Source organism: Mesitornis unicolor, unplaced genomic scaffold (assembly GCF_000695765.1).
Source record: "Mesitornis unicolor isolate BGI_N332 unplaced genomic scaffold, ASM69576v1 scaffold6201, whole genome shotgun sequence".
Classification (NCBI taxonomy): domain Eukaryota; kingdom Metazoa; phylum Chordata; class Aves; order Mesitornithiformes; family Mesitornithidae; genus Mesitornis; species Mesitornis unicolor.
The window spans coordinates 1,490-21,644 of NW_010163035.1; the positions used below are offsets into that span (position 1 = coordinate 1,490).

At 45.4% G+C, this 20,155-nt stretch overlaps 1 protein-coding gene across 1 annotated transcript in view; it reads left to right on the plus strand.

The window, feature by feature from the left end:
* Positions 1-1,461: 1,461 nt before the first annotated feature.
* The window catches only part of MEI1 (meiosis inhibitor 1), a gene marked incomplete at its 3' end in the record, with an annotated part of 41,928 nt that continues 23,234 nt past the window's right edge, over positions 1,462-20,155 (plus strand). Inside the window, 10 exon segments of the mRNA XM_010193802.1 lie at positions 1,462-1,510; positions 10,616-10,689; positions 11,980-12,085; positions 12,636-12,839; positions 14,094-14,224; positions 14,715-14,829; positions 15,599-15,715; positions 16,232-16,331; positions 18,771-18,905; positions 19,411-19,525. Coding sequence (XP_010192104.1) covers positions 1,462-1,510; positions 10,616-10,689; positions 11,980-12,085; positions 12,636-12,839; positions 14,094-14,224; positions 14,715-14,829; positions 15,599-15,715; positions 16,232-16,331; positions 18,771-18,905; positions 19,411-19,525 — 1,146 coding nt within the window.

Genomic DNA, 20,155 nt, shown 5'->3' on the forward strand with positions numbered 1-20,155 from the left:
TGTTGTGAATGTTTTGGAAGCAGCTTTGTTAGAAACAGCTTTGTGCAGGTTTAGTTCTCTCTGCTGCACAAATTTTTATTGGGCTCTGTTTGCCCACCTAGGCCTGGACAGATGTGGAGGGAGTGGTGCTTATGGCCAGTTCACCCCTACACTGTACGACCCTAACACAAAATACCCCAGAAAACAGGGGAGATGTACTTGCATTTCAGTGCTCTTGTCTGCTTTTAAATAATATTTTTCTCTCTCTCTCTTTAGGAAGCTTTACAATAGGATGGTTTGGGGACAGCTTTGGGATTTTGCTGTACTTGAGGTGACTCCTAGAGCAGTTGGAATCATAGTTTAAGCTTGGGGCTACAAACAGCGGCCTCTATATTTTGGACAGAACTTGAATGAACCAAGGATCATTTGGTGCAAGAGTGTAAGAGGGACTCCAAAGGTCTGAGCAATGGTGTGGAGGAAGTATTAATAGTAAATTCAGGAAAATACACTCATTTTTTGAGAGAGAATATTGGGATAAACACAGGTAGAAGAAAAAGGGTTAGGAGAACAGAGGTGTAGTGTGGTGTGTTACGTATGAGGAAGTGGTGAATTTCAGGTAAGCCTGAATTTCACACAGCTGATACTGCAGCGTTCACTAATGCTGTATGCAAATCTTCCCCTGCAGTGTCATAACATCGCTTTAGCTGGTTTCTGAGTTTCTGAGAGGTCACAGAGTCTCCAGAGGGGAGGTAATTTTATTGGATATGTTGAAACAAGTAGTTTGGTGTGGCAGAAGTGGAGGTCTGAACCAGATGCCTGATGCTGTAGGTACCTGAAGTGGAAAGGAGCTGGGAGGTAGAGTTTCTCCTCTGTTGTGGTATAGTAGAGAGAAACAGTGGCTTTTTTTAATATATCCAATCTTACGGTCTAGTTGTGCAAATGAATTGTGAAGTGGTGCCTTCAGGTTCAATTTAACATTGGAATAGTTCCCATATGCTTTAAACCTGGTGTTCAAATTTGGCCTTGCGATTTTCAGTACTGTGGAGGGACAGTTCATGGTAACTGGTATGAAAGGAAGCTAGGACAGTTGGCTGGGCTCTAACTTCAGTCATTCTGGAGTGTTCTAATTCAGATGTACAGTACTGGATACATGCAGTGAGATGTGGTGAGGGTAGCAGTTACATATTTCCTTACATAGGAGGAGCCATTGACTTCAACAACAAAGTACACACAGAATTCACAAGAGAACTGAGTTCCTCCATGTCCCTGTGTCCTGCTTATGGAGGTGCCTTTTGCAATACTCCCCGAGAATATCCTCCTTCCTCTGACAAAGTCAGGCTGGTCTCATGTGAAGAGGGGGGGAGAACAAAACAGTTTTGAAAAAAAAAAAAACCAGCTTTTTTTTTTTCAGGAACACGTTGCAGCACTGATAGTCATGAGCAGGAATTACTTCCCTGACTGGTTGTGGTTTATCTTTTAGGGATGTTGCATACTGTGGAAGACAGCAGTGCCCTGGACCTGTCTGTAGAAGGTGAGAGGCAGATGCCGTGTCTCAATTACTGACAGTTTGTGAAGGGGGAGTCTGTCTTGTCTGATAACAATAGTGAGATGCTCAGCTTCTACACAGCACTACTTGGGAAAAGCATCTATTTCCTGTCAATGTCAGAGTGATGAGCAGTCTGTTCCAGTATTTTTGGGGTGGGGGAGTGCAGGCAGATTTAAATATTTGGCATTTCTCTCTGTGTGTGCCTTGAATTTAGCATCAGATGGGTAGCAGTGGTTAGCAGTGGTAAACAAAGCCTCATCTTTGGGTCTGGCTAAAGTCTCAAAGCAAATGAAAAATCTTCCTGTTGGCTTCAGTGAGCTTTGGGAACTACTGCTTTCCCCTCAGGACGGAGAGTATTGGGGATTTAGCTGTACAGGCTGCAGATTTTTCTTTGCGAGCAGTCCTTCATTTGAAATCTGAAGGAAATGCCTGCAGGGCTGACAAAGGAGTCTCTGCAGCCCAGTTAACCTTGGGCATCTCTGCTGAGTCTGGTGATAATTAGCAATGTGTTGATTTCCTCCTGTCCGTCCATGAAAGGAGTTGTCACCAGCTCCTTTCAGAGGGTTTTCAGTTTTCAGGCACTTGCTTGAAATAGTGTTGAAAAGGTGAGCAGTCTTGCCATCATGTTACTAGACTGCTGAGAGATGGATGCCCTCAAACAGACGATTTTTAACTTAGTGCTACCTAACTCTTGAAAGTTTCTAAAAGTTCTGAAAGTTTAGAGCAAGAAAGGGCCACTAAACCACCTATATATCACCCATCTCAAGATGCACATCTGCTGAGATGTGAAGCTCTTTAGCTAAAGTAGATCTTCAAGAAAAACCTCCAGTATTGCCCTGGACGTACAAAGAGATGGTGAACCTAGAAGTCTCTGGTATTTTTTTTTAGTGTTGCTTTCTGAAAATACACATCAGACGAGTGTGTTTTTCAAATGAGTAATGCCATGACAAGTTACATCCAGGACAGCCTTACCACATCCTACAGAACAACGTTCTGCACAGTGTCTCAGTAGGAGGCCATTGTCAGGACTTCATCTGCTGAACATTCAGGTGCCCATGTTCTAAAAATACCAGAGAAGGAACTTTGCTTCCTGAAACTGCTCCACTGGTATATGTGTGGGGGTGGGGGCAGCCTGCCAGCATCAGGTGTCGCTGTTGAGACGGACACGACACACACGGAATGACGAGCAAAAAAACAAAAGCCAAAAAGCCCCCTTTATTGTTTAAACAAGCCCTTTTATATCTTTCTTAAGAATGTGTGTCCATACACGATTGGTTCAGCCAAAGACCATCGGTTCATGATTGGGTGACTTTTTCTCTGTTGTAACTTTGATAAGCTTCCTCTACTTGCAGTCTGGCAGTTTCTTCATCTTGTTTACTCAGCTCTTCTCAGGACTTTCAGGCCTCTTCTAGGATACACAGATATCTGCTCAAGATCAATGTTAAACTTGCATTCTGATCCCTCGGACCAGCCGAGGTCTCCCATAATTCCCCCTTTTTGTATTTGTGCTACAAAAATTGCCCATGGCATCCACTGTAGGGCCTTTTGCAGCAGAGACACAAGACATGGCAACATCAGTAACACAACTACAATGATGAACAAAACCAACAATCCAGTTTTTATCAGAGATAGTAACCACCCTGACAGTCCCCATCCTTTAAACAAGTTATTCAACCAATCCCATCCATCATCTACTTGCAATTTCTTCACTCCATCTTTCAGAAGCTGGATACTTCTATGTATTGATTCAGAGTGATCCGATAAATTCATGCAACACATTCCCTCAAAGTCTTCACATCCATGTCCTTGGGCTAATAACAAAAAATCTATTGCGGCGCTGTTTTGTAATGTAGCACCCCTAACACTATCAACAGCAGTCAACAAGCCATTCAGTGCAACTGACGTAGCATTGGTTTGCTTACTCAACCGACATCCCAAGTTCGTCAGCTTTTTCAAGGCTGCTGCAGCAGCAACCCCAGGTGCCAATGCTGAGGCAGCTATAATTTCTCCAGGTCCCCAAAAGGTGGCTGTATCCCCACAGCCAACCTCAAATTGATGGATATGTCTTTTAGTTAGTTTTTTGTTGCGAATCATAGTAAGGTTGGGTGTTAGTAATGTAAGCCGCCCAAGGCTACATCGCCCACCATTAAGTTTTGATGGAATTCCCCCCCACGCTCTATCCCCACAAATTAAAAAAAACATCCCTGCAGGCAAAGCAACTGGAACAGAAAAAGAGCGTGATATATTGCAGGAGGTGTAATTACACCAGGCTGTAGCATTTCTATACGCAGGCAAAGTAGCATTTACATTCTGACCCTTTCGAGTGGTGTTATAGGTATAGTTAAACATCACACAAGCATCCATTGTGACTGATCCTAACAACTCCAACTCTTGAGGTTCTTGCGTTGCCTGAGGCAAATGTGCATATACACCGTCCGTCCCAGTTATCAACACAAGATCGTGGATTATTGCAAGGTCCGTGAGGCAGAGGTTTTGGCCAAGTGTCTAGAGGGAACCCGACCAAACTGGTAGAAAAAGGATTTTCAGGAGTAGCGACAGAAAGACATAAAGCTTCTTGATGCGTTATGTTTGCCGAAGTTACCCATATGTTCTGCTTCGATTGTCGAACTATCCATTCTTCACTCGCGTGAACCATCCATAACAAGCTGAATACAGCGAGCAGGAACCCACCTGGGGCCACCGTCTGTGGAGACACAAGCATACCCTCTTCCCCAGGTTAATAAATCACATGGAGGTGACCATTGTCCACTCCGCAGGTCCTTCACCCTAACCTTATTGCTGGGGGAAACAGCGGTCATTTTACGTAGGGACTCAAAGTGGCAAGCCATAGGTGGCTCCTGCAAATCCCTCTGTTATATTAACAAAATTCAGCACATACATGGCTTTATTTAACCGCACTTAGGGGGTTCACCAGTCATTCCCCCTTTTTGTTTTTGAAGAAGGCGTTTGAGCGTGCTGTGTGCAGGAGAATGAGGGATACCGGTGATATGGGTAACCCCCCAAAGCTGTAAAAAGGCTTTCACTTGGCCAGAAACATAAGCAGGACCATTATTGGTCTTAATCTGATGAGGAACACCACATACAGCAAAAGCTTGTTGCCAATGTCGAATAACATCCTGAGCCGTTTCTCCTGTGTGTGCAGTAGCTACCATGACTGACGAAAATGTGTCAATAGACACATGCATACCCCAGAGTTATGGGGTACGAACCCCATAACTCTGGGGTTCGTACCATAATACGCGGGTACGTGTTGACCCTGGCAATCAGGGCAGGCTGCAACAATAGAATGGGCCTCTGCAGCTGTTAAATGAAATTGACGTCTCAAGGCATGAAAGCCCTGATGCAAAAACCGATGGGATTCAATGCCTTGTTGTTTCACGTTAGGCACCGGTCCCATTGCCACAGCTGTGACCAATTGGTCTGCCCGTGCACTACCAGCTGCCAGGAATCCACGTAAAGTGGTATGGCTTTTAACATGCAAAACATAATACGGTTGTGATATTTTTTGAACTGTCAGCCATAATAGCTGTAGCACACTAAATAACAAGGCATTATTCACATCCCCCAGGATCGCCTTATCCAGTCGCTGGACCAGTCCAGCTACATAAGCTGAGTCTGTAACAAGATTCACTGCACAAGTAAATCGTTGGAATGCCAAAGTAACAGCACAAAGTTCAACAATTTGAGGCAGCCTTCTTGTTGCTCGACTATGTGTTGCCACTGATGACCATCATGCCAGACAACAGCTGCTTTTCTGGTCCGTCCTGACCCATCTGTAAATACTGTGGGACCTCTCACAGGCTCCTTCTGGCTTAATTGTTTCTGTCCAATACAAATCTGACTTCCTAATTTACATAACGGATGAGAGGGAAGATGATACTCAATTTGTCCTGTATAATTCATCAATGCGGCTTGCAATGCCGAACTGTTAGCTAGAGACCATTCAAAATAGTCCATCTGCACAGGCAATACAATTCTTTCTGGGTCCCTTGCCAACAACTCTGAACATCTCATTCGGGTCTTAATGATGATTTGTGCCAATAATTCAAATAGGCCAGGAGCAGGTTTTTTTGTTACGACAAGACAAGAAAGCCCATTCCAGTACATGAAGTGGGTCTTCCCAACTAGGGTTCCATTGTACGATCATTGCAAATGGTATCGTGTCATCAATTAAAACAAATACCTGTGTCACAACAGTCATCTCAATTCTCCAAACATGCTTTTCCTGTATTGCCCGTTCCACCATCTCAACTGTCTGCCTTGCTTCAGGGGTCAAGGACCGTGGTGCTGCAATATCAGTGTCTCCTTTTAATAATTCTAAAAGAGGCCTCAGTTGCGATGAAGTCAAGCCTAAATAAGGCTGTATCCAATTAATGATTCCCATCATTAACTGGATTGCTTGTGGCTGCATGGTTTGTTCACGCACCTTAGGGCTTAAATAAAGTCATGGGCAGGTGCGTTGTACCTTCTCTGAAGCCACTACTAAGCCATATTGTTCCAGTGAAACTCGTGTGTCAGATTCCATTGCTGATAACACTTGAGATGTTGGAGCAGCCAAAAGAATATCATCCATATAATGATAACAGTACCCTGCTGAATATTTTTCTCTAATTGGGCTCAAAGCCTGAGCAACAAACCATTGACAAATGGTGGGCGAATTTTTCATTCCTTGCGAAAGCACTTTCCAGTGATACCTTTGTGTTGGTTCAGCACGATTAATTGATGGAACTCTAAAAGCAACCTTTTCCATGTCATTCACGTCTAACGGAATGGTAAAAAAACAATCCTTTAGGTCCATCACAACAATTTCCCATTGCATGGGGATCATTGTAGGTGAGGGCAATCCTGGTTGTAGTGCTCCCATTGTTGCCATCACCTCACTGATCCGGTGCAAATCATGCGATAATCGCCATTTTCCTGACTTTTTCTTAATTACAAACACTGGGGTGTGCCATGGGCTATTAGATGGTTCAATGTGACCTGCAGCTAATTGTTCTGCTACCAAACTTCGCAGGGCTACAAGTTTTTCATGATTGAGGGGCCACTGATCCACCCAAACCGGCTTTTCCGTTAACCATTTCAAAGCCATTGTGGGTCTTTTCACACCCTGCAACACAGTGACCCCTACTGAAAATCCATAGTTATCCGAACCCCCCATTGTGACAAATAGTCTCTTCCCCATAAATTCAAAGAGGCCACAGTCACATAAGGTCGAACAGTAGCCTTTTGTCCTTCTGGGTTGGTGATAAGTACTGGTTTCGCTGCCATGAGACCGTTGGGGATCCCCCCCAGGCCCACAGCGCCTTGGATGGTAGAGATTACAGGCCAAGAAGAAGGCCAGTCTCATTGAGAAATAATAGTGACATCTGCACCTGTATCCAATAGTCCAATTACCTTCAATGACGTTGGTGATGCCTGATCCACGGACAGTGCACACACCGTTTGCGGCCCACTGTCAGACAGTAAGTCCAAAACACCTGCAGTTGTCCAGTGGATCCAAACCCTCCAGTGCCTCGGGTGACCTGTTCAGTCCTAGGAACACAACTCATAAAAGGTACAAGTTGAGCAATGCGAGTGCCTTTTTCCACTGTAACAGGTGGAGTGGGTGTCGAAACCATAGCACAAATCTGTCCCTCATAGTCAGCATCAATTACTTCTACATGTACCATAATTCCTTGTACAGTGGCACTTAACCGTCCAATTAATAATGCACTTAGTCCTCTTCCAATGGGTCCCCAAGCATCTAAAGGGACTTTATGTACCCCATGCTTTGTTATAGTTACTGTGTCGGCGGTGGATAAATCCATGCCGGCTGATCCCCTGGTTTTCCCTGATAACCGGTCACAAAGGCTTGTGTTTGAGGGTGGCCGAGGAATGGATTGTTTGCTGATGTGGCAGGCACTTGTGTCTGTGCGCGTCTTCTTGCCGTTTCCCTGTAACAAGGGCTGGCCATTTAAGTGAAATTTAGACCAACACCGCTTTGCAAAATGGCCGTTTCTTCCACATTTATGACATGTGATCACTGCCGCTCCAGCTGTGCCACCCTTTTTATTTTTATTAGGACACGCTGCTTTAATGTGCCCACTCTGGCCGCAATTAAAGCATTTCTGGTCTTTTGTTTTCATAGCAGCTATGGCCGTGGCCAGGGCTGCCATTTCATGCTCTACGGTTCCCACTTTGGCACAGGCCTGTATCATCGTGTCCAGGGTGGGGTTCCCTGGCAATGCCTCAATGATTTTTTGGCAATCGGCATTTGCATTGTTTCTCGTAAGTTGAGTTACTAACATAGTCCTTAAATTCCTGTCAAATACTTATCTTTCTACTGCAGCTTGCAACTTTTTAACAAACTGTAAAAATGATTCTCTAGCCCCCTGTCGAATCGTGGTATATTCTGCTTTAGATTCAGCTAATTTGGCTGTCCGTATTAGGGCTTCAATACCCACAGCCTTAACCTGTTCTAAAATCAATGGATGCCACTGTGCCTGATGTTGTGGGTTAGAAAACCGTCCCGCTCCTGTTAGCACATCCGAACCATTACCAAAACGCACATCATCTCGCGGAAACTGTAAATTTCAAAGTGCTTGGGCATCAGCCTTCTGCGCCCATATCGTTCCGAAAACAGCGTATTGCACCGGTTGAAACATTATCTGCGCTAACATAGCAATATCATAAGGCGTCATTTCTTCCATAGTTAACAGTCTGATTAATTGCATAGTTGCTGGAGAATTCGGACCATATTGCACCACACATTTGTGCAAGTCTTGGATTACCTTCCATGAATACTTTCTATGCTTGTCCATTAGCCCTTGCACTGGGTCCCCCCTTACAACAGAAAATGCCATTGCCGCAGAAGGACCAGCAGCGGGCTCCGTCATTGGGATGTCTATCGCCTCAAACAAATCCCAATTCCTTTCCTGCAAAGCCCGTGCTTTTACCTTCTGCCAAAAGGATAGAGGATTATACGGATGAACAGTAATACGTGCTGGAGGCAAATCCCATGACTGAGGCATCTTTCTGCAAGAGGGACCCCCAAGAGGTTTCTCCGATTGTCGTTCCACTTTCTGGCCCTTTTCATTCTCTTTCTCCCCACCCCCATTCGTCAAATCACTCCAATCGTCAGGCCCTTCATCTGGGAGTGGGGGATACAACAATGGGTTCGTAGAATGTTGAGGTTCTCCTTCATCTGAAGGAGGAGGTGGTGGAGCCAACGGCTCTACTGGAACTGAATTATCGGTGTCAACCGAGGGCACCGGTTCCAGCTCACTTAACATCTCTGCGGGTGTTTTAGAAGTTCTATCATGAGCTGCCAAAGAGCGTTTCATGTACGTCTCATCATCAGAATCCGCCCAAAGCTTCACCCTCCTCCGCGGCTCACGGGTTTTAGGGCATACTCTGGCATCTACAATTTTTTCTCCTTCTAGCATTACATTCCCCGTTGTTCCCTTAGTGTCCATAATGTGTTTATTCCCCTGAGTCTGTTCCTCTAAAGGGAGTGGCATGGGGGGTGCAAGACTTTGTGCAGTATTAGAAGCAGAGGCAGTGCCCTCTGCCTGATCTCGCTGCGCTTTAAAGTCTTTCAGAGTCTCATAAAGCAGACGCCACGTCGTTAAAAGTGCTGCAGCATCTTCGGCCCCCCGTGTGGCACAGTCAATCAATTTATTGCCTAACTCTTTCCAGATAGAAACACTAAAAGAAGTTACGGTAGTTGGCTCATATCTTTGTTCTTTAGTCCATAATAGCATTTTTCGCAATAACAATTCCTCCAACTTAACTCCTCGTTTTTGCAAAATCATTTTCCACATAGTAATGATCATAGTCTCTTCCTTACTTAATGAAGTACTCATGTTCCCAGCAGCTCACCTTATCCAGGTGTCTCTTCCAAAGCCGGCTCCGGCAGCTCTACCCGCTGCTCTCTGCTACGCTGGGCTCCGTCTCCGGCGGCTCTACCCGCCGCCCTTGTAGTCCGATTGCTGTGATCACGTCGGGGTCACCAGATGTCGCTGTTGAGACGGACACGACACCCAAGGAATTACGAGCAAAAAACCAAAAGCCAAAAAGCCCCCTTTATTGTTTAAACAAGCCCTTTTATATCTTTCTTAGGAATATGTGTCCATATATGATTGGTTCAACCAAAGACCATCAGTTCATGATTGGATGACTTTTTCTCTGTTATAACTTTGATAAGCTTCCTCTACTTGCAGTCTGGCAGTTCCTTCATCTTGTTTACTCAGCTCTTCTCGGGACTCTCTGGCCTCTTCAAGGATACACGGATATCTGCTCAAGGTCAATGTTAAACTTGCATTCTGATCCCTCGGACCAGTCGAGGTCTCCCACAATCAGACAACTCCCTTGTGATTTTGTTTGGGAAACTCCAGGTGCTGTGCAGCCAATGCCTGGTAAACATAGTTTCTGGCCGAGTCGTCTTATTAGGACAGAGCAGACAGAGTTCTTAAAGTTACAGTGAACCAAAAATAACAGCCCTTACTTGGGGCTGAGGAGGTGAACAGTACCACAAAGCTGACTGGGGCCTTGCTATTTGGCAAGGAATACGGGATAACTGCAGTGGGGAGGGATAGCTGACAGACTGCACTGTTACCTGAGGAACAGTCACAGCTGGAAGAGGACCTCTTGGTCTGCATCTAAGGATGCTCAGCAGTTTCAGTTTTGATATCTTCTCTGGAAAGATATGTTTTTAAAGCCCAATTTTCATACCATAGGAAGCTTGCTCTATTCAATTTTTGTATGCTTTAAGCTAGGGCTTTGTTTCCTTCCCTTCTTGGTTCTTTATATTTTCTTGGTGTCCTGATGCTCAGTTTGGCGCTTGCAGTTCATTTCCATGCATGGTTTGTAGTGCAGATAGAACAGGACTGCTATAATGTTGCTGCAGAGAGCTCAGGCTGCACTATCAGAAGTAATAGTGCTGGGAATGATGCTGTTAGCCTGCTCTCTCAGCACCTCCGTGCTTGTTTAATTCCTAAACTCTTTGCTTACTGGCCTGCTAAATCCCCATGGAAGATGAACTGGGAGTGCTCTTGGATGTGAATTACTGATCTTGTTTCCTCTGCCTAGTTCTGGTGCGGCTTGCAGTGGAGCTGAAGTCAGAACCGTACTTACGCTGCATTTTGGATGAAAGTCAAAATGAGGTCAGTGAAGATGAGTTCCCTGCCCTTCCTTTCACTCCTTCAGAGGTTGAGGAGATGGGAATGAGTGGCCCTGCAGGACTGGGCTGGGATGCAGCCTCTGCTGCAGAGGGATGTCCTAATGCCAGCTCCCCCGGTGTGATTTTGGCAGTGTTGGTGTCTACCCTGGAGTTTTCCTATTGTTTCTGTGATGCCTTGCAGCATCCTTGGCTTCCTGATGCTCCTGTTAAGCTGTATGGCTTCCTCAGATTCTTCTTTTCCTACCTTACTGATTCAGTTATATGAGGAGCTTTCCCAACCTGTGCCATGGCTCTTGCTCTCTTTGTTCCTAAGTTTGTGATGGTCCCATGGCATACAAAATATTGGGAAGTAACAAAAGTGGGGAAAAGTTCATCTGGTTCATCTGTTCTTGTAAGAGCTGGAGGGGAGAGTGAGGAAAAGGAGTATCAATCAAGAGATTTCTTGGAGACATAGTGGTGTGTTCAGGGTTTTTCTGTCATTTATCCTAAGTGGTGAAGAGGAAGCTTAGAAAAGGATCCTATTTTGGAGGATTATGCATCACCAAGAGCTTGCTGATTTGGGTGTATTTCTGCCTTTGGACTGTGTCCTCACCAGTGAAACATTTTCTTTCTCCATCTCCATCTCCATCTGAGCCAGCAGTGTGCCCTTGCGGCCAAGAAGGCCAATGGCATCCTGGGGTGTATTAGAAGGGGTGTGGTGAGTAGGTCGAGAGAGGTTCTCCTTCCCCTCTACTCTGCCCTGGTGAGACCGCATTTGGAATATTGTGTTCAGTTCTGGGCCCCTCAGTACAAGGACAGGGAATTGCTTGAAAGAGTCCAGCGCAGAGCCACAAAGATGATTGAGGGAGTGGAGCATCTCCCTTATGAGGAGCAGCTGAGGGAGCTAGGTCTCTTTATCTTGGAGAAAAGGAGACTGAGGGGTGACCTCATTCATGTTTACAAATTTGTAAAGGGCGAGTGTCAGGAGGAAGGAGCCAGGCTCTTCTCAGTGACAGCCAATGACAGGACAAGGGGCAATGGGAGCAAGCTGGAGCATAGGAGGTTCAATCTGAACATGAGGAAAAACTTTTTTACTGTAAGGGTGACAGAGCACTGGACCAGGCTGCCCAGAGAGGTTGTGGAGTCTCCTCTGGAGACATTCAAAACCTGCCTGGATGTGTTCCTCTGCAACCTGGTCTAAGTGATCCTGCTCTGGCAGGGGGGTTGGACTGGGTGATCTTTTGAGGTCCCTTCCAACTCCTCATATTCTGTGATTCTGTGATCTCCTCTACAGCTGTGCAAAGCAACTACCATGAGAGGCAGCCTGCCCATATTCACTCTCTTGGGCAAACTGGCAGATGCCATCCCAGGCTTCGTGGATATACTGATGGTAGAGCACAGTGAGTAATGTGTCATGCCCCACCGAAGCGTGGTGTTCACAGCCCTAACACACACACATGCGATCCCTCATTTCCCCCATATGCATTCATGAAGGTGACACAAGAAGCCTGTCCAGAAGTCAGAGTGGCATTCAGGTCTCCTGGGTTGCAGGTCAGTATCTTCACAGCAGGCTTGTCATTGTGCTCTTAGCCAGCCTGCCAAAACCAGCCTCTGTGAACTGAGGTTTGTGTGTCTGCCTCACAGGCAACATACAATTAGTTTTTCTTTCCTTGGTCTGGGGGTCTGGTGAGCAAGCTTAGCTGTTTGTGGAAGTAGCTGGGATGGTGTATCTTCATATGGAGTACAGTGAGCTCCTCTAGCCATTTATTACTGTACCTCTGCTTAGAGGGACAGATGGTGGTAAGCACATCACCTCAGTGTGGCATTCATTAATCCACATACACCAGTCTGTCCAGGGACCTTTTGCAAGTTTTTAAGGGAAATAGGTTAGTGCTTTTAAAAAGTCAGTTCATTGTTGTGAATGTTTGCCATTTCTGTTCCTCACACTAGGTAATTTAGTGGATCATCTGCTGATAGGCTTGACGTACCCAAATGAAGGTATGAAGGCTGCTGCCTGCTATTTGTATGGCAAGCTGTACTCCTCTCCCGTTGGCACAGAACGGCTCTCAGCACACTTCGAAGAAAGGCTGTGTGGTCTCTTCTTGAATACCTTGGGTCATGCACAGACGAAAGAGCTGCAGATTAATTGTTTGGGTAAGGTGTTGCTGAGATAAACCGCAAGGTGCAAGGAAAGGCTTAGAATGAGGAAGAAATCCTTGGCTGGTTTAGATGCCCTGATGTGGGTTGTTCCCTAGAGGAGCTTTCTGCTGCTTGTCTGAAGCAGTCAATCCTTGTCACTCCATAGCAATCAAATGTCCCAGGTCTGCTGCCGAGCTCCCTCAGCCCTCCATAGTACCTTGAACCCCACATTTGCCTAGCACTGACTGATCTTCAGAGTCTCATCAGAGCTGTACTGTGGCCTGGCCTGTCTCGCTTTGATGTTTCGTCCTAGGAACAGACCATCCCTCAAAGTGTCCAAATGCAAACACTATGCATGGGACAGGTGGGTTTTGTAGAGCAGTGGGATGGATTCTAGCAGACATGATCTTCTGATGTGAGGCATCGTGTTATTTAGGTTAGAAAGCTAATGTGGAAGTGATGGTTTTTTGCATTTATGGTTCCAGTTGCACATATCAAGTGTTTCTGGGGAGCACAATTTCAGTCTTTCTGACATTGCTTGTTTGTAAATCATCCAGGGAATTTGTTTTTCTTGTAGGAGGTAAGCAGGAACTGGATGACTCCTCAGATCATCTCCTCAGCTATTAGAAACAGATGATGATTCATTTGAAAGTAGAATTCTGTAGCTCAGAAGATACCCCTTGTGAATTTGTACTGACATGTACTGATGATTTGCATCAATACCTGTAGCAGTGCTCTATACTTTTACACGGAGGCCTTTTTTGTGTGTGCGGCTATCCTTTAGCTAAACACGGCTGTTTCAGTGAGAGCTTGTGGAAGTGGAAGGGGAAGGTAAATGCCAGTTCTCTAGGAAGTACTCCGCAGGAAATGTCTGGTTATTGTTGGGTCACTGATTGTACCTTGGAGAAAAATGCAGGTCAAGAGCTCTCCCAAGAAACAGTTTAAGGGGTGGGTGCTGGAGCACAGAAGATGATATGAGTAGAGTGCTCCTGAGATCGTGTACCAGTGCACATGCACATCTCTGAGAACGAACAGGGAGCAGATCAGACCCAGCAAAAAGCATCATCAACAAGGGGTTGCAAGACATGGAGCTCATGGCAGTATTTGGGGATACAGTGAGAAGAAGCTCCCTAAACTGGAGGTGAGGGCCTTTGTTAGGAGTGCAAAGGGGAGGAAGTTGGCAACAAGTCTAAGGCTGAAAATACTCCTATGTTCATATAATCCTTGCCATGCCCAGTATGGTGCTTACTCTTGCTCCCCCATTCACAGGTTTGCTAAAGGAACTGCTGAAATCTGACCATTTTGTGTCCATTCTTATGAATAATTCAACGACAGAGGAGGAATCTGAGAACCCTGACTTTTTAAAAGGGGAAAATCCACTGCCACTTGCTCTCAAAAAGGTGATTACTGAAGTAGTAGTGTATTGTCAGCAGACATAAAGAATTTGCTGACCTGTATTGAGTCTTAGAGGCACTTGAGTATGCTGTTGCCAACCCCAGCAACAGAGGCTGCAGTGGGAAATGGAAACACTCCCATAGATCACCTCACTGTTCATTCCTACATCCTGGAGGGGGAATATTTTACTCTGGCCTCAGCTGATTTTACTCACTCACACTTGAGGTCTGATACAACACTTGTAGTGCCAGCATGACTAAGCATGGGGGCAGAGCTATTCTTACTCATAATCTCTGTTGTGGTTCTCATTTTGCATTTTTTTGAGTGTATTTGGTCCAGTGTTTTATCTTGCCTTAGCAAGTTTAATCTGTGAAATGCATGCCAAAATAAAGATCTTAATTTATGTTTTTAATTTTAAAATGTAAAGGAAACTGTTTCCTGCTCATATCTGCATAGTTGACTTCCTCTCTCCTTTTGACTTTTCTTTCCCAACAGCTTTTGTTGACCAGAGATGAGATGTTACAGGCAGCAAGTTCTCACTGTGTGGCTGCAGTGCTGGTTCACTCTCCCAGCAGATATGCTCCTGCTTTTATCCGTGCAGATGTCCCAGGTGAAGAAATGCAGTAGCATCTTATTGTTCATCATCCAGTATCAAAGCACTCCCTGGCTGTTGGTTTTAGGAATCAGTCTGGCTCCATGAAATCCACTGATGGCATAATGTGTGTAGTGACCATTTTGTGCCAGTAAATGTGATTTTAGGAATGGAAGCGGGGAGTAAGTTTTCAACTGGAAGTGTAGAAGCAGCTCTCAGCTGGCAGGATGGAGTTTCCACAGAAACAATGTGGAACAGTTTGAACAATTCCTTGAGGTCAAATTGAAGTTTGATGTTAATCCACCAAATATTATAAATTTGCACAGAATTTGGTCTAGGATTTAGCTTTAAAATCTGGCTGTGGGAGACGATTTATTATTTCTCTGTAATCCCAAAAGACAGAAATGCATTCATTTTACAAATTCTTTGGGAGATGTAAAAGTTCTGAGGGGAAAAAAGATCACTGCATCTGTGATAAAGCTTGCTTTGTGGCTTTTCATTTGTGCCAAAGGCTAGAGCCACGATCCAGCTCCTGCCCGCTGCGTTTGTGCTGGGAAGATGCCTGCCTGTGGGACTCTGCTCTTGAGTCACCTTGTTTTGAAGACTACCATACCCCCCAGCATTCACTCCATTCTCCATTCCTACCATTTCATAATACAACCATTCTCCCTGTGGCTGTTGCTGTGCTTCCTCCTTTCCTCCTCCTTCCTCTGCTCTGTTCTAGGAGCAGCTGTGCCATTCTGTGAGCCGCTTACCGGGGTGACCTTATTTGTGTGTGTGTTTGCAGAATTCCTGTTTGAGTGTCTCTCGTGCAGCAGTGAAATTCTCATCTGGTCAGTGTATTGCTGCCTGCTCCTCCTAACTGAAGAGCGCCTTTTCTTCTCAAAGTGTCACACAGTCTATGGTGAGTCGTCAGCCTTTCTGACAGGGTGTCTGCAGTAACACTGTGGGCATTTGTTGTGCCTCTAGCTGAATTTTAACACTTTACACACAATCACAATTTCCACTAGGTTGGATAAAGGACTGAAAATAAGTACCTATCAGACATGTTTGTGAAGTCCAACGTAGCTTGAATTTACTGTGTCACTGTCCTGATGAGCCTGCATCTGTTATAATAACCAGTTATAATGACTGACACTACCTGAGTTACTATTAGGTGTTTCTGTGGACACGCCAAGAGTGGAGTTAGGAAGAAGGGCCCAATTCCTTCTGTTCTTCTGGACTTCACTCCGGCAGTGGAGGTTGAGGCCTATGATTATAAAGCTGAGTGAACTCTCAGCAGTCTTGGACAGTTGTTTCTATGAGTGTCTCAGAAAAATAATTGTACAAATCTTTCTTACTTTTAAAAATTAATGTTGCTTCCATACTGGAATTTGGAGTATTAAAAACCCTCTCTGTGACTTCTCTTGAACGTGTGCAGGCATTGAGTCTCTGGTGAGAAGTCTCCAACATGTCCTGCAGCTGAACAATGTGGAGTTGCACAAGCAAGGGCTCCTGCTCTTCACTGAAATACTGCGACGGTAAGGCTTGCACAGACAGAGTTTGGTGCCCCAAAATGGAGGCTGTGGTGCTTTTGCTTTTTAAGGTTTTTGTCCAAGATCAAGTATCTACACCCCAAGAGCCTTTGTGTTTGAAAGATGTTGGTGAACAAATGCATCTCTCTTATTCTTGAGAAGAAGGGCCTGATGGCTGTTTCTGAACTTCCCAGCTTGTTCTCTTTGTGCATGCATCCACCAGTGTATCTGCCTTTTTGTGCTTCCTTGCCAATCTAGGAGGTGAAATCTTTCAGCTGTAGATAGAGCAGAAAGGAAGGTCCAGGTGTATGTTAGCAGGGCAGCGCCTGCTAAGTGCACCTCTGTGACAAAACAGAGCCTGCAAATTTCATGGCTTCTAGTCCTGTATCTTAATCTGAGCTAAATTCAAACAGCAAAACCAAATTCTGGGCTGAAATATTAATGTCTTCTGTCACTTTTTTTCCCTCTTGTTTTCTGCTAAGGAATACATACTCTGGCTTGTTCTTCTTCATGTTCTTGCCTCTATGATCTTGTTCCCATCCTGTCACGCTAGTGACAGAGTCTTGTTTTTGCCACTTAGTTCCCCCAAGAGAGGCCTTGAGCTGAATTTTGGAAATGTCATAGTCAATTTTGTAGCAAGTGGCAGGGTAAAAAGAAGGAAAAGCGGCAGGGCTAGAACAGTGTGATAATGCCAGTGTGGGATCTGTCAAAAAGAGAAACCAGGATGTGGGAAACACTAATTACAGCGTTTATGCTTGTAAAACAAAGAGAACACTGTGCAATTACTCTCATTTTCTAGAGACACACATTTTGTTTATCTGAGCTTTGCCTTAGAAATGATGTTTTATTTAAAACTATCTCACAGTGAGGAAAGGGGTCTCGTCCTGGAACCTCTCCTCTTGGATTTTCCTTGCAGCTGGATTCTCTTGTGTAGGTGAGCCCCACACTCTGGTGTTGTCCAAGCAGGACTTACTGCAGTGTATCAGGAATGGTGCCCCTTATCTCTGCCAGCACAACCAGTGGCAGGCGCAGTTTAGGGCCCAAAGATGAGAGGCTGCAGGAAGCTGCAAGAGTGCTGTCCTGCACACTTTTCTCCCAGGCTCCAAAGACATCGTGCACCATATTGCAAGTGGGTTTGTGGCTGTTGTATGAGTCAGCAATACTCCTCCATCTCTTCCTTCCCGCATGAGTCAGTGAAGACTTTTTTTTTTCCCCTGATGTGTTTTACTTCAGAAGGCCAGCAATGAAAGAAAGGAAATACAGAGGATTAATAGAATTACAGTATAAGTAGAAACAATTTGGAAATTCAGCATATCACTTATGGCTTGGGCCAGAGGCTGCTCCTAGCGCAAGGTTCCACAAGGCCTTTTTCCTTGCCTTGCCCACCTCCAGCTTTTTCTCACAGCAGAACATGAGGTGACTGCCAAGCTGGGTTTCATCCCACTGCGTGACTAAAAAGAGTGTTTCTTCCTCTGTTCACTTTTTGCCCTGTAGCTGGGCTACTTGTGTAATTTCTACTGAAGCTAACTTTCCTCTCCCATTTGTGCATGGGAGCATGTGCTCCTGCCTTGCTTTAGTCAGGCGTGTCAGTGAAAACTGAATAACAGGGAATACTTTTGACTCACAAGCCTGGCTCCTGTCATGCTGTGCTGCTTCTCTTGCTTCACTTCGGAGAGGCCCTCTGGCAGGCTGTGAGTGCCTCTTGCCCACATGTAGCTGCCTGCCTTCTCCCCACCTTCCCAACTGTACCTGACTTACCAGGAGCCAAATACACACAGTCTGCCATTTACACAGCTCTATCCAATAATGGGATTAATGGCTTTTTCTCCCAAAACTCAAAGGTGTTGGGCTACAAGGTGATCAGACAACCCAAATGGTCAGTATCAACAAGAACTGTCAAAACAGTTGGATTGTGTTTATTTTCCTGGTTACTTTTCAAGTTCATGAAAGTCCCTGTCCTGCTGGCAGCATCTGGCATTAGAAGTGCTATAAGACTGTGAAAGAAGCTATTCTCATGGCATTGTCCTTGATCTAAGATGGTCATGTTCATTTATTTGTTTACTCGGAAGTATGAGTTGCCAGATGAACCCACAAATGCCAAAGCAGATGGCCTCAGCATAAAGTCCTAGGCAGAGAGATCACTGAGTTTTGCAAAGCCTGCTTTTCTTATGCTTTTCATGTCAGTGTTCACTGGTGCAGTCACACAGTTATCCAGGCTGTGAGGATTTTTCATCATAGTAGGGCTCCAGACCTGCTGAAGTTCACTCTTTGTAGCAAATCCTCCACCTGCTCAAGTTTGAGATTACATCCATGAGTACATTCAGAGCAGCTGACTCTGAATACTGAAAAGCATGGCTGGAACCACATGGCTCAGCTGTCCATTTGGTGAAATGAGGAGAGTGCACTACAGTTATTCTCCTTGTTTACTTCATTTCCTCTTCACAGGCAACCAGTGGAAATCAAATTATTCACAAACCGAGGTGTCTGTATAGAAGCCATTGATGTGCTGATGGAGACAGTGAACTGCCCAGTGCTGGAGGTGGCAGTGGAGGCTGTGAGAGCTGTGGCAGCTTTCCTGAGGTAGGCAGAAATGTATTTGCAGGCTTTTCTTCAGCTAGATCTGTTGATACCACGTTGGTCTCTGCAGCTCCCCTGTGGTTGTGTGGGTGAGTGTGCTCTGCAGTGGGACTTCTGGCTGAGACAGGCGAGGGTACAGCAGAGTTAGCTTCCCACTCCCAATGAAGCTGTGGTAGGCAGCAAGTTGCGGCAGCAAGGACCTAGCATCCTGGATGGGCTTGTACTGTGGCTGCTGTGGCTTTGGATAGATAAGAGCAAGCATAAGACTGCACAGAGCAGTGCTTCCTGACTGCAGTGGGAGCAGACAGTGAATGCAGTGAGGGTGTGTTTGGGCGCACATCTGGATGAAGGCACTGTTCAAATATTGTGACCTTAGCATGCCACGTTGTAGAGAAGTGGCAGTGGCATAGTGCTGTCAGAAGAGCAGTTATTTCTGCTGGTGTTGCTTTCCCAGGTGTGATGTCCCCAGCAGTGAATGTGCATGGTGTCTTTCTTTCCACTTGTTCAGGAAGGACCATCTGAGCTCTCCTCCAGTTCCATATGAAGAGCTGCAGAAGCTGCTGGAGGCAGTGCTGAAGCGATGTGCTGACCTTTCCCCACCACAGAGTAGCAAGAGGCATGCAGTAAGTTGAAAGCTGTTGTTGTTTGTTGTTCGGACCAAGCAGGACAGGGATGATCCTCCTAGCTCACAGTGGGTGTTGTGAATATGTTCCGTTCCCTTACCCTGTGGCTGTTGGGTTCTCTGGTGTTTGTTTTGATCCTCATGGCTTGACATGGTACCAGTCTTTGTCTTTGAAGTGGCTGAAGATGGATGCTGCTGAATGTTGTCTTTCTAAATCAGTGAAGATTTGTGGGGCACCACTGAATGTATCCAGTGCTCTAAAGTAATTTGAGCTTTCCTCTCTTCAGACCCCCACCTTTGTAGGCTGCGTAGATCAATCTGTTTTTTTGGAAATAAAAATCTTTTGCTATGACTTTAGACCAAGAGGGTCACCATATATGTGCTGTGATACCTCAGCAAGGGAGCTGTTAGCCACTCTTTGAACTACAAATCCTTTCCTGATTCTGGAATATGTAGTTAGTGTGATGTGCTGCTAGGACCTACACACCTCTGAGGAAAATGCCCATTGCAGATGGCTAGTGAAAAGGCAAGGGTTGAGCCTTTTTGCTTTAGGCTCGGGGCCATGTAGGTTTAGATTGCATGTCTGCAATGGCAAGAGCATCTTGCTGGAGCACCAGAGCTCAAAATGCCT